Source organism: Hyla sarda, chromosome 12 (assembly GCF_029499605.1).
Source record: "Hyla sarda isolate aHylSar1 chromosome 12, aHylSar1.hap1, whole genome shotgun sequence".
NCBI classification, from domain to species: Eukaryota; Metazoa; Chordata; class Amphibia; order Anura; family Hylidae; genus Hyla; species Hyla sarda.
In genome coordinates this window covers 13,541,051-13,556,052 of record NC_079200.1, presented here as the reverse complement: position 1 = coordinate 13,556,052, position 15,002 = coordinate 13,541,051, and the positions used below count along the sequence as shown (strand labels likewise).

The following is a 15,002-nucleotide window of genomic DNA, read 5'->3' as shown; positions in this document are numbered from 1 at the left end:
CATGAAGAGGTTCGCGGATAGGAAAAGAAGAGCTCCCCCCGTTTTTTCCCCTGGAGACAAGGTATGGCTCTCCGCTAAATATGTCCGCTTCCGTGTCCCTAGCTACAAGTTGGGACCACGCTATCTTGGTCCTTTCAAAATTTTGTGTCGAATTAATCCTGTCTCTTATAAACTTCTTCTTCCTCCTTCTCTTCGTATCCCTAATGCCTTTCACGTCTCTCTTCTCAAACCACTCATCCTCAACCGTTTTTCTCCCAAATCTGTTCCTCCCACTCCTGTTTCCGGCTCCTCGGACGTCTTCTCGGTCAAGGAAATTTTGGCTGCCAAAAAGGTCAGAGGGAAAAATTTTTTTTTAGTAGACTGGGAGGGTTGTGGTCCTGAAGAGAGATCCTGGGAACCTGAGGACAACATCCTTGACAAAAGTCTGCTCCTCAGGTTCTCAGGCTCCAAGAAGAGGGGGAGACCCAAGGGGGGGGGTACTGTTACGCCGAGCGCTCCGGGTCCCCGCTCCTCCCCGGAGCGCTCGCTTCACTCTCTCCGCTGCAGCACTCCGGTCACGTCCTCTGACCCGGGGCGCTGCGATCCCGCTGCCAGCCGGGATGCGATTCGCGATGCGGGTAGCGCCCGCTCGCGATGCGCACCCCGGCTCCCCTACCTGACTCGCTCCCCGTCTGTTCTGTCCCGGCGCGCGCGGCCCCGCTCTCTAGGGCGCGCGCGCGCCGGGTCTCTGCGATTTAAAGGGCCACTGCGCCGCTGATTGGCGCAGTGGTTCCAATTAGGGTAATCACCTGTGCACTTCCCTATATTACCTCACTTCCCTTGCACTCCCTTGCCGGATCTTGTTGCCTTAGTGCCAGTGAAAGCGTTCCTTGTGTGTTCCTTGCCTGTGTTTCCAGACCTTCTGCCGTTGCCCCTGACTACGATCCTTGCTGCCTGCCCCGACCTTCTGCTACGTCCGACCTTGCTTCTGCCTACTCCCTTGTACCGCGCCTATCTTCAGCAGCCAGAGAGGTGAGCCGTTGCTAGTGGATACGACCTGGTCACTACCGCCGCAGCAAGACCATCCCGCTTTGCGGCGGGCTCTGGTGAAAACCAGTAGTGGCTTAGAACCGGTCCACTAGCACGGTCCACGCCAATCCCTCTCTGGCACAGAGGATCCACTACCTGCCAGCCGGCATCGTGACAAGAGCACTGTGGACAAGACAAAAAAGAAATTCAAAAAGAAAAGAATTTCCTCTGTAGCAGACAGCTGCTAAAAAGTTCAGGAAGGGTAAAGATTTTTTAATAGAAGTCATTTACAAATCTGTTTAACTTTCTGGCACCAGTTCATAAAAAAAAAAAAGTTTTCCACTGGAGTACCCCTTTAAGGACCAAGCCCATTTTCACCTTAAGGACCAGAGCATTTTTTGCACATCTGACCACTGTCACTCTAAGCATTAATAACTCTGGAATGCTTTTACCTATGAATTTGATTACGAGATTGTTCTACTTATACTTATTCTACTTTGACATAGTAGTAATTTTTTGTCAATAGTTGTATCACTTCTTGGTGAAAAATTCCCAAATTTCCTGAAAAATTAGAAAATTTAGCATTTTTGTTTTTACTTTGAAGCTCTCTGCTTGTAAGGAAAATTAACATTCCAAATAAATTATATATTGATTCATATATACAATATGTCTACTTTATGTTTGCATCATAAAGTTGAGATGTTTTTACTTTTGGAAGACATTAGAGGGCTTCAAAGTTCAGCAGCAATTTTCCAATTTTTCTCAAAATTTTCAAAATCTGAATTTTTCAGGGACCAGTTTAGTTTTGAAGTAAATTTGAAGGGCCTTCATATTAGTAATACCCCACAAATGGCCCCATTATAAAACTGCACCCCTCAGAGTATTCAAAACGACATTCAGAAAGTGTGTTAACCCTTTAGGTGTCACAGGAATAGCAGCAAAGGGAAGGAGAAAATTCAAAATCTTCATTTTTTACACTTGCATGTTCTTGTAAACCCAGTTTTTGAATTTTTACAAGGGGTAAATGAACAGAAATCCCCCAAAATTTGTAACCCAATTTCTCTCGTGTAAGGAAATACCTCATATGTGTATGTAAAGTGTTCTGTGAGTGCACTAGAGGGCTCAGAAGGGAAGGAGTGACAATGGGATTTTGGAGAGTGAGAATTTTCTGAAATTGTTTTTGGGGGGCATGTCACATTTAGGAAGCCCCTATGGTGCCAGAACAGCAAAAAAATAAAAAAAATAAAAATAACACATGGCATACTATTTTGGAAAGTACACACCTCAAGGAACGTGACAAGGGGTACAGTGAGCCTTAACACCCCACAGGTGTTTGATGACTTTTCTTTAAAGTTGGATGTGTAAATTATTTTTTTTCCCACTAAAATGCAGGTTTTTCCCCAAATTTTACAAGGGGTAATAGGAGAAAATGCCCCCCAAAATATGTAACCCTATCTCTTCAGAGTATGTAAATACCCCATGTTAGGATGCAAAATGCTCTGCGGGCGAACTACAATGCTCAGAAGTGAAGGAGTCACATTTGGCTTTTGGAAAGCAAATTTTGCTGAAATGGTTTTTGGGGGGCATTTCTCATTTAGGAAGCCCCAATGGTGCCAGAACAGCAAAAAAAGGTAAAAGGCACTACAAGGTTCAGAAGAGAAGGAGCGCCATTGAGCTTTTTGAGAGAGAATTTGGTTGAAATAGAAGTCGGGGGCCATGTGCGTTTACAAAGCCCCCGTGCTACCAGAACAGTGGACCCCCCCCCCCACATGTGACCCCATTTTGGAAACTACACCCCTTACAGAATTTAATAAGGGGCGTAGTGAGCATTTATACCCCACTGGCGTTTGACAGATCTTTGGAAAAGTGGGCTGTGCAAATGAAAAATTAAATTTTTCATTTTCATGGACAACTGTTAAAAAAATCTGTCAGACAACTGTGGGGTGTAAATGCTCACTGTACCCCTTATTACATTATATGAGGGGTGAAGTTTACAAAATGGGGTCACATGTGGGGGGGGGTCAACTTTTCTGGCATTATGGGGGCTTTGTAAACACACATGGCCTTCAATTTCGGACACATTCTCTCTCCGAAAGCCCAATGACGCTCCTTGTCTTCTGAGTATTGTAGTGCGCCTGCAGAGCACGTTACATCCACATATGGGGTATTTCCAGATGGGGTTACAAATTTTAGGGGGCTTTTTTCATTTTTCCCTTGTGAAAATGAAAAATGTAGGGTAACACCAGCATTTTAGTGAAACTTTTTTTTTTTCATTTTCACATCCAACTTTAATGAAAATTCATCAAACACCTATTGGATATTAACCACTTAAGGACGCAGGGTTTTTCCGTTTTTACATTTTCATTTTTTCCTCATCACCTTCTAAAAATCATAATGCTTTCAATTTTGCACATAAAATTCCATATGAGGGCTTATTTTTTGTGCCACCAATTCTACTTTGCAGTGACATTAGTCATTTTACCAAAAAATCCTCGGCGAAACAGAAAAAAAATTCATTGTGCGACAAAATTGATGAACAAATGCCATTTTGTAATTTTGGGGGCTTCCATTTCTACGCAGTACATTTTACGGTAAAAATGACACCTTATCTTTATTCTGTAGGTCCATACTGTTAAAATGATCCCCTACTTATATAAGTTTGATTTTGTCGCACTTCTGAAAAAAATCATAACTACATGCAGGAACATGTATATGTTATATGTTAAAAATTCTCATCTTCTGACCCTATAACTTTTTTATTTTTCCGTGTACGGGCCTGTATGAGGGCTCATTTTTAGCGCCGTAATCTGAAGTTTTCATCAGTACCATTTTTGTATTGATCGGACTTTTTGATCAATTTTTATTAATTTTTTCATGCTATAGAAAGCTATTTTGGACTTTGGAATTTTTTTGCGCGTACGCCATTGACTGTGCGGTTTAATTCGCAATATATTTTTGTAATTCGGACATTTCCGCATGCGGCGATACCACATATGTTTATTTTTATTTTTATTTACACAGGTTTTTTTATGGGAAAAGGGGGCTGATTCAAACTTTTATTAGGGAAGGGGATAAATGACCTTTATTAAAAAAATATATATTTTTTTGCAGTGTTATAGCTCCCATAGGGAGCTATAGCACTGCACACACTGAACTTTTACACTGATCCCTGCAAAGCCATAGCTTTGCATTGATCAGTGTTATAGGTGGATGATTGCTCAAGCCTGTATCTCAGGCTTGGAGCAATCATTCGCCAATCAGCCACGACGGAGACAGGTGAGGGGACCTCCGCTCGCGTGCTAGCTGATCGGGACATAGCGATTTTATCGTGATGGTCCCGATGAGCCCGACTGAGCTGCCGGGAAGCTTTCACTTTCATTTTAGACACGGCGATCAACATTGATCGCCGCGTCTAAAGGGTTAATAGCGCGCGGCACAACGATCGGTGCCGCACGCTATTAGCCCAAGGTCTGGCTATCATTAGCCACTGGGACCCATCCACGGTGTGGCCCCGTTTTATTTAAGAGGTTAAGGCTCACTATACCCCTTGTTACATTCCGTGAGGGGTGTAGTTTCCAAAATGGGGTCACATGTGGGCATTTATTGTTTTATGTTTATGTCAGAACTGCTGTAAAATCAGCCACCCCTGTGCAAATCACCAATTTAGGCCTCAAGTGTACATAGTGCGCTCTCACTCCTGAGCCTTGTTGTGCGTCCGCAGGGCACTTTGCGTCCACATATGGGGTATTTCCTTACTCAGGAGAAATTGCGTTAAAAATGTTGGGGGTCTTTTTTTCCTTTTACCGCTTTGTGAAAATTAAAAGTATGGGGCAACACCAGCATGTCAGTTTAAAAAATTGAATTTTTTACACTAACATGCTGGTGTAGACCCCAACTTTACCTTTTCAGAAGAGGTAAAAGGAGAAAATGCCCCCCAAAATTTGTAACGCAATTTCTCCTGAGTACGGAAATACCCCATATGTGGCCCTAAATTGTTGCCTTTATACATGACATGGCTCCAAAGTGAGAGAGCGCCATGCGTATTTGACGCCTAGATTGGGGATTTGCATCTGGTACCAAAATACCCTATGGCAGCGTTTCCCAAATATGTTGTCTCCAGCTGTTGCAAAACTCCCAGCATGCCTTGACAGTCAGTGGCTGTCTGGCAATACTGGGAGTTGTTTTTTTTTCAACAGCTGGAGGCTCCGTTTTGGAAACAGTGCTGTACAAGACGTTTTTTATTTTTATTGGGGGGGGGGACTGTGTAGGGTATATGTAGTGTTTTACTTTTTATTTTGTGAAGTGTAGTGTGGTGTTTTTAGGGTACATGCACACGGGCGGGGGTTTCCAGTGAGTTTGAGCTGGGAGTTTGAGCTGCGGCGGAACTGTAAAGCCGCACGTGTGAATGTACCCTGTACATTCACATGGGGGGTGGGGGGGGGAACCTCCAGCTGTTGAAAAACTGCAACTCCCAGCATGCACTGACAGACCATACATGCTGGGAGTTGTAGTTATGCAACAGCTGGAAGCACAGTGGTTGTGAAACACTGAAAGTTTCTTACTTAACTCAGTGTTTCGCAACCAGTGTGCATCCAGCTGTTGCAAAACTAGAACTCCCAGCATGTACGATCTCTCAATGCATGCTGGGAGTTGTATTTTTGCAACTACTGGAGGCACACTGGTTGCAAAACTGAGTTGGACACAAACTCTGTTTCACAACCAGTGTGCCTTCAGCTGTTGCAAATCGCAGCATGCTGTAGTTATGCAACAGCTGGATGCACACTTTTTCATAGACAAAATGTGCTCCAGCTGTTGCATAACTAAAACCCCCAGCATGCACAGACTACCAAAGAGCATGCTGGGAGCTGTAGTTGGAACTCCATCTGTTGCCAAACTACAACTCCCAGCATGCCCTTTGGCTGTGCATGCTGAGAGTTGTTGCTAAGCAACATCAGAAGGTGAACAGGCCTCACCTCCTTCTGTGTCCTGCCACCTGCACCGCTGCGATCGCCGCCGCTGCTGACACCACTGCTGCTGCTCCTTTCCGCCACCACTGCTCCTAAGGGGGCCAGGCAAAGGTAGGAGACCCCCGATCACCGCCCCGATCACCGCCCAGCAGGATAGTGATTGGTCGGTTGTTCTGACCGATCAATCACGTGATTGTTAGGTGGCACCCCTGCCACCTCACTCCTGCTGGGTAAGGGTATGTTCCGTGAGTGGAATTCCGTAACTTTACCATCAGTGTGAATGGGTCTTCCGCGAGACCTGTTCACACTGCGGAAGTCCACAAGTACTGCATAGCCGTCAATGGTGACGGCACAGTTCCGCACGGTCCTACCGCCGTCGCTTGCTGCCAGGCTGAAACTCCGCTCGCTGAATTCCGTGAGCGAAGATTCAGCAACATATCCGTAGTAAGAACATACCCTAAGGGTGAATGGGGCTGTCTCGGACAGCCACATTCACCCTTTTTTTCCGGGTCACTGGAGACCCGAACGACCTGGATTCGTCATAAATTGCCGATCTGAATTGACTCAGGACCCCCCCCCCCCCCAGGGGTTTTCACGGGGTGCCTGCTGTGATTTAAACATGCATCCCGGTCCGGTCCCCGGCCGGCGACCTTGGTCCTTAAGTACCAAGACGTTAGGGCGTACACGTACATCCGTGGTCCTTTAGGGGTTAAAGGGGTACTCCAGAGGATTTTTTTTTTTCAAATTAACTGGTGCCAGAAAGTTATACAGATTTGTAAATTACTTCTATTTATAAATCTTAATCCTTCCAGTCCTTATCAGCTGCTGTATGCTCCACAGGAAGTTGTGTAGTTCTTTCCAGTCTGACCACAGTGCTCTCTGCTGACACCTCTGTCTGTATCAGGAACTGCCAGAGTAGGAGCAAATCCCCATAGCAAACCTCCACTGCTCTGGACAGTTCCTGACATGGACAGAGAGTGTCAGCAGAGAGCAATGTGGTCAGACTAGAAATAATTTACAAATCTGTTTAACTTTCTGGCACCAGTTGACTTATAAAGAACTAAAACAAAATGTTTACCACCGGAGTACCCCTTTAACCCCTTAACGACAATTGACGTAAATGTACGTCATGGTGCCGTGGTACTTAATGCACCATGGTGTAGATTTACGCTCCGCCATGACCGCGAGCACCGGACCGGTGCTTGCGTCATGCACGGCAGATCCCGGCTGCTATCAGCAGCCAGGGACCTGCCGGTAACGGCGGACATCCGCGATCGACCGGAGTACCCCTTTAATTTCCCCTGTGGTGGCGCTACAGGGATATTTAACACTCTCGCTACTATGTTCCCTCAGCAGACTACCTTTCAAAAAATTATAGGGGGAGATTTATCACAACCTGCGTAGAGGAAAAGTTGACCAGTTGCGCAGAGCAACCAACTAGACTATTTATTTTATTTTTGAGAGGCCCTTTTGATTTGGTTGCTATTGGCAACTGGTCAACTTTTCCTCTGCACAGGTTTTGATAAATCTCCCCCATGGTCCAGGAATACTTCAGATGAAAAAAAAGGCTGGTACAAAGTGGGAAAAAAAAAACTTTAAATAGAACAAAAATAAAAAAACTAATTATTGTGCGAAAGTTTTTCTAAAACCCGTCTTTATTTCCTGATTTCTGAGACTATATATTATAGGGTTAAATAAGGGGGTAAGTAAAGTATGTAATAGGGAAACAATCTTGTTGATAAGCATTGAATGTCCTACAGACGGGATCATGTATTTAGCTATTAAGGTACCATAAAAGGCCCCCACAACGCTAAGATGTGAACTGCAGGTAGAAAAGGTTTTTTGTTTGCTTTTTGTTGGTATTTTAGCTATGGTGAGGAAGATATACACATAGGTTACGGTGATAAAACCACAAGGGAGCATAAATACCGGCATAGAGAGCAGAAAGATCTCAAATTCTATAACAGAAGTGTCTGAGCAAGAAATCTTCTGGAGAGGGGAAAGGTCACAGAACACGTGGTCAATGATATTGTCACGGCAAAAATGAAAGTTGGATACAGGCAAGACTGCTACAAGATTAAAAGTCAGACCCAGAAGCCATGGCCATACTGATAGACAGGTCTGGCGCTTAGAGTCCATGATAGTAGAATATCTCAGGGGGTTACAGATGGCCAGGTATCGGTCATAGGACATCACTGTGAGCAGAAGACATTCCGTAACAGTTATACCACTGAAGAAGTAAAATTGGGTGATGCATCCAATGTAAGTCATAAATTTCCCGGCTCGTAGAATGGCACCGAGCATGTTGGGAACGATGTTGGTGGAGGTCGCCAGATCAGATAAGGAAAGATGACAGAGGAAGTAATACATGGGGGTCTGGAGCTGGGCATTGGTGGAGACTAAGATGATGATGAGAAGGTTTCCAATAATCGTCAAAATAAAAATAATCAAGAAAAGAACAAAAAATACAATGTTAAAGCTGTGAAGGTCTCCGAAACCCAATAGAATGAATTCTGTGATTCTTGTTTGGTTCATTGTAGCCATGATGTTATGTTTAAGCCATTCATATGCCATGTATTCTGGGTGGAGAGAAGACATAGTGTGTTATATAACAATAATATCTATCACAATCAGTGTAGACCAATCTATATATACATTCATGTTTATTGATGAACCAGATTAAAATAGTAAAATAATAAGAAAAATAGGTAACTTATGAAGGGTGTACAACAGTTTACTAGTGAACAAAAGTCACATATGTATAGTATAGTATCTCAAATAAGTGAGTACACTAAATTTTTTGACGCTCTGCTACAATCATGCTCTGCTTCAGTATGTCACAGTACTTGTTGGCATTCATGGTTCTTTCTATGACCTGTAGCCAGGGACATGCACACATAGACTCAAAACGGGGCTTGATCCCCTGCCCTTTTAATGCACCTGCCCTATAATGCCCTCAATGATTGGAACCTGCATGGGGTGATGTGGGTTCTATTCAACTGACATGACTGCCGGAGGTTCCTTACCTCAAGAATTGTGTTGTGTTAACATGTGTAAGGTTTTTACAAAAAAAAAATTATTTAGAAGTGCCCGTTTTTCTAACTCTAGCATCTGCCCCCCAAAATACCTGTGTATGTCCCTTCCTGTAGCCTCCCAGTGCCAGCAGAACTCATGCAGGTCCAGACCATGACAACCCTACCACCATGCTTGACTGTAGACCGGACACACTTGTCTTTGATCTCCTCACCTGGTTACCCCCACACACGCTTGATACCATCTGAACAAACTAAATGTATCTTCGTCTCAATGGACCACAGGACATGGTCCCAGTAATCCATGTCCTCAGTCTGCTTGTCTTCAGAAAACCCTTTGCGGGCTTTCTCATGCATCATCTTTAGAAGTGGCTTCCTTCTGGGACTAAAACCATGTAGATCAATTTGATGCGGTGTGCGTTGTATGGTTTGAGCACTGACAGGCTGACCCCCCACCCCTTCAACCTCTACAGCAATGCTGGCAGCAATCATACGTCTTTTTTCCAAAGACAATCTATGGATATGACACTAAGCACGTGCACTCAAGTTCTTTATTCGACCATGGTGAGGCCTGTTTTAAGTGGAACTTGACCTGTGAAACTGCTGTATTGTCTTGCCCACCGTGCTGCAGGTCAGTTCTGGGGTCTTGGCAATCTTCTTACAGCCTAGGCCATCGTTATGTAGAGAAACAATTATTTTTCTCTGATTTTCAGAGAGTTGTTTACCATGAGGTGCCATGTTGAACTTTCAGTGAGAGCGATAACACCAAATTTAAGACACCTGCCCCTCATTCACACCTGAGACCTATCACTAAAGAGTCACATGACATTGGGCTTGGGAAATGCCTAATTGGGCCCAATTTGGACATTTCCACGTAGGAGGTTGCGCCTCTTAATGTATCTTATACAATCAGTCAAGCAGTCTTGATAAATCCCCCCCCCCCATAGTTTACTGAATTTAGACCATCTGGTCTGGTTGAGTGAATACACAATCAGGTTCAAGTTCTAATATGGAAGAATCCTAATTTCAATATGCTGTAAAGAAACATTGCCCATCCAGTTACTTGTGATTCACATAAACCTCTAGGGCTTATACGTATGTGGCTGTTGGCTGCAGAAGATATTGTTGTGCACTACGGAGGTCGTAGCATTAACAAAACTTGATCTTGAGATTAAACCATAGTAGCATATATGGCCTATTGTTACGCCGAGCGCTCCGGGTCCCTGCTCCTCCCCAGAGCGCTCGCGGCGTTCCTCTCTCTGCAGCGCCCCGGTCAGACCCGCTGACCGGGAGCGCTGCATTGACTCTGCCGGCGGGGATGCGATTCGCATAGCGGGACGCGCCCGCTCGCGAATCGCATCCCAAGTCACTCACCTGTCCCGGTCCCCGGCTGTCACGTCCTGGCACGCGCGGCTCCGCTCCTTAGGGCGCGCGCGCGCCAGCTCTCTAACAGTTAAAGGGCCAGTGCACCAATGATTGGTGCCTGGCCCAATCAGTCTGATTAGCTTCCACCTGCCCCCTGTCCATATAACCTCACTTCCCCTGCACTTCCTTGCCGGATCTTGTTGCCCTAGTGCCTAGAGAAAGCTACTACTGTGTTTACCATTACTGTGTTCCTGACCTCCTGCTATTACTATTGACTACGAACCTTGCCGCCTGCCCCGACCTTCTGCTACGTCTGATCTTGCTTCTGCCTAGTCCTTCTGTCCCACGCTATCTCAGCAGTCAGAGAGGTTGAGCCATTGCCGGTGGATACGACCTGGTTGCTACCGCCGCTGCAAGACCATCCCGCTTTGCGGCGGGCTCTGGTGAATAGCAGTAGCAACTTAGAACCGGTTCACCGACACGGTCCACGCCAATCCCTCTCTGACACAGAGGATCCACCTCCAGCCTGCCGATCATAACAGTAGATCCGGCCATGGATCCTGCTGACGCGCGCGCGCCCTATTCGTCCTCCACGTCTGGAAAACGCACGCACCCAGTTCACGTGGGTCTGGCGTCTCTTGGTACGAAGTCTGCTTCTCCATGTCTCACTGTACCCGTGTGGATTTCTCCTTCTGCCAACTCCTCCTTCTCAGCCGTGGCATCGTGGACTCTGGTTCTTCTGGAAATTTTATTCTGGCCTCTTTGCTTGATAGGTACTGCATCCCGGTGACCCGTCTCGTCAAGCCGCTCTACATTTCTTCGGTCAACGGAGTGAAGTTGCACTGCACTGTGCGTTACCGCACAGAGCCCCTGCTTATGAACATTGGACTGCATCACGAGAAAATTGAATTTTTGGTCCTGCCCAACTGCACCTCTGAAGTCCTCCTCGGTCTACCATGGCTCCAGCTTCATTCTCCCACCCTGGACTGAACCACCGGGGAGATCAAGAATTGGGGTCCTGCTTGCCGCAAGAAATGCCTCACGTCTGCTCCCAGCCCCGTCTGTCGGGCCTCAGTGTCTCCTCCTGTGCCTGGTCTCCCCAAGGCTTATCAGGACTGTGCCGTGCCTCCTCATAGCCCCCGTCCTGGTGACACCCTGCCCTGTGACATGCTTCTCCCTCTGCTCCCCCTCCCCATTCCTTCTGTACTGCCTGCCGTTGATCTGTATACCCAGGACTTCTCTGTCCTCCAGAAGGAGACTCTACAATCGCTCCCAAAGTCCTCGTCCCTGGTGGAGCGACAACCGGACAAAAAGAAGGGGAGACCTAAGGGGGGGGGGGACTGTTACGCCGAGCTCTCCGGGTCCCTGCTCCTCCCCGGAGCGCTCGCGGCGTTCCTCTCTCTGCAGCGCCCCGGTCAGACCCGCTGACCGGGAGCGCTGCACTGACTCTGCCGGCGGGGATGCGATTCTCATAGCGGGACGCGCCCGCTCGCGAATCGCATCCCAAGTCACTCACCTGTCCCGGTCCCCGCCTCTTACGTCCTGGCACGCGCGGCTCCGCTCCTTAGGGCGCGCGCGCGCCAGCTCTCTAAGATTTAAAGGGCCAGTGCACCAATGATTGGTGCCTGGCCCAATCAGTCTGATTAGCTTCCACCTGCTCCCTGTCCATATAACCTCACTTCCCCTGCACTTCCTTTCCGGATCTTGTTGCCTTAGTGCCTAGAGAAAGCTACTCTGTGTTTACCATTACTGTGTTCCTGACCTCCTGCTATTACTATTGACTACGAACCTTGCCGCCTGCCCTGACCTTCTGCTACGTCTGACCTTGCTTCTGCCTAGTCCTTCTGTCCCACGCTATCTCAGCAGTCAGAGAGGTTGAGCCGTTGCCGGTGGATACGACCTGGTTGCTACCGCCGCTGCAAGCCCATCCCGCTTTGCGGCGGGCTCTGGTGAATACCAGTAGCAACTTAGAACCGGTCCACCGACACGGTCCACGCCAATCCCTCTCTGACACAGAGGATCCACCTCCAGCCTGCCGATCATAACACCTATGCTAACTGCCGCATCAACTTTTTTACATGGTCTGATTAACAGGCAAATAAAAATGAGCTGAGCTTCATCAGGCCCCTAGTGCAGGCAGGCGGACGAGCTGGCTGTACATTTAAAAGAACGTGGCTATCCTCAAAAAACCATAGACTCGCAAGAAAGGGGATAGAATCGGGAACGATCACATACGTAAAGCGGTATTAAATAATTGGCTCTTGCTAGAGCAAGATTTAGATCTTAAAGAACTAACACAATATCGTCCCAATATTAATTATAAAAAGAACACAACTATAGGAAAAAAAGGAAAAAAGAGAGTCTGGTTGTCAGAAAGTAAGCCATATGGAAATTTTCCATGGGGCTCCTGCTCGTTCTGTAAACATAACCTGACTACTAGATTGTTCAGGTTAGGTCCGCATTGGATAGATGTACAGCAGCTCATCACATGCAGGTCCACTCACACAGTTTACGCTATCATATGTGAATGTGGATCCTATTATATCGGAAAGACGATCCGACCTCTCTTCCACCGAATAAGGGAGCATTTTCGCTCCCTCCGGACCAGAGCAGGAGCTCCCAAGTTCATAGCACATTGTTTTGATGTGCATGACGTCAGAACTGACGGAATCTGTAGGCGCTATATAAATAAATAAAATAAAAATAAAATAAATAGATTGTGTTATGCTGCATCGGAAAGATTCCTTACTCCGGGGAGAGGTGGAGATAAAGGTGAAGAACTCTTGAGAAGAGAGTCATTTTGGAGATTGCACTTAGATGAAACCGGTCTGTTAGGAATGAACGACCATAATGAGTTTAAAGGGGTTGAAAACTTTATTTTTTAAATGAACCGTTGCCAGAAAGTTAAACAGATTTGTAAATTACTTCTATTAAAAAATCTTAATCCTTTTAGTACTTTTTAGCAGCTGTATGCCACAGAGGAAATTCTCTACTTTTTGAATTTCTTTTTTGTCTTGTCCACAGTGCTCTCTGCTGACACCTCTGTCCGTGTCAGGAACTGTCCAGAGTTGCATAGGTTTTCTATGGGGATTTTCTCCTGCTCTGGACAGTTCCTGATATGGGCATCAGGTGTCAGCAGAGAGCACTGTGGACAACACAAAAAAGAAAAAAAAAAGATTTTCCTTTGTAGCAAACAGCTGCTAAAAAGTACTGAAAGGATTAAGAAGTAAATTACAAATCTTTTCCACTGGAGTACCCCTTTAATGTTTTTTTGTAAAAAAATACTTTAAATGGGCACTGTCATCAATATTTTTTTATATGTTGTAGTACATATGTACTACATGTACTACAACATATCTCTAATATATTTTATTTTTTATTTTTTTTATTTATTAAAACCTTTTAATTTACTTTTGAAAACCGGCCACTAGGGGTTTCCCTCCTAGTGGCCGGCTGCAGGCTGGCGTGACCTCATGTCTGAATTCGGACCGATGCCAGCCGGGCAATCGGTCTGAATTCATTCAGCCTGCGCTCGCTCCCTGCCTGTCAATCAGACAGGCGAGAGCGAGCGCATTGGCTCCCTGGCCACTGGCCGGGAGGCTACTCCTCCCACACATGTGCAGGACATGTAAGTATGTTTAGGGGAGATATGTTTAGGGGATCAGGTTTTTAACACGGGGGTTGGGGGAGAGCAGGGTTCGGGGTTTTAACACTGGGGGGGGGTGTTAACAGCTGTTTCACTACTACAACTCTCAGCCTGCCCTGACAGCCAATAGATGTCAGGGCAAGCCGGGAATTGTAGTTCTGAAACAGCTGGAGGCACCCTGTGTAGATGAACTAAGGGCGGAAGTCGGCCCCCCCAGCAGGCACGACGTCACTGATGCCTGCTGGGGGGCCGACTTCCGCCCTTAGTTCATGAGCACACTACCAGGAAGACAAGAAAGCATTTTTAATATAGTAAAAAAAAAATTTAAAGCTGGGAGGGGGTTAGGGGTAGATGGACAATAGGCAGCTACACTAGATGGACAGTGGGAGCTACACTTTAATGCATCTATAGTGATTTGCATGTACAGTGTTTAGGATGTTTTTAACTCCCGGTTTTTGGTATTTTTGTATATTTGTTCACTTACTCTCACTATTTGCTTATGTCATCAGTTATCCCCTCCCCCTCTTCCTGGGATTTTTGTTATAAACACTCCCTTTGACGTTAATGCACTAAGGGCCTGATGAATCTCAGGTGAGCGACACGGTCCGATGCCCTATGGACTTCCCCCACGCCACTGCCCTGTCTATGTGTGTACCTACATCCAGATCGTAATGTTTGAGAACTAAAGAAATAAAGCTGCAAGACTCTAGTGAGTACGAAGTCCATTCTGTTCTTTTCATATGATTGCATTCATGTTAAAGGGGTACTCCGCTGCTCAGCGCTTGGAACAAACTGTTTTGAACGCTGGAGCTGGCACCGGGAGCTTGTGACGTCATAGCCCCACCACCCCATGTGACAGCCGTCATGCCCCCTCCCATAGACTTGCATTGAGGGGGCGGAGCTGTGATGTCTCAAGCTCCCGGTGCCGGCTCCAGAGTTCGGAACAGTTTGTTCTAAACACTGAACAGCGGAGTACCCCTTTAA

General features: G+C 46.3%; 1 protein-coding gene across 1 annotated transcript; it reads right to left on the bottom strand.

Moving 5' to 3' along the window:
- Positions 1 to 7,598: 7,598 nt before the first annotated feature.
- LOC130296935 (olfactory receptor 11L1-like) lies at positions 7,599 to 8,519 on the bottom strand. The gene has a single exon (XM_056549001.1). It carries the CDS (start codon positions 8,517 to 8,519, stop codon positions 7,599 to 7,601), a length of 921 nt encoding a protein of 306 aa, XP_056404976.1.
- Positions 8,520 to 15,002: the final 6,483 nt, after the last annotated feature.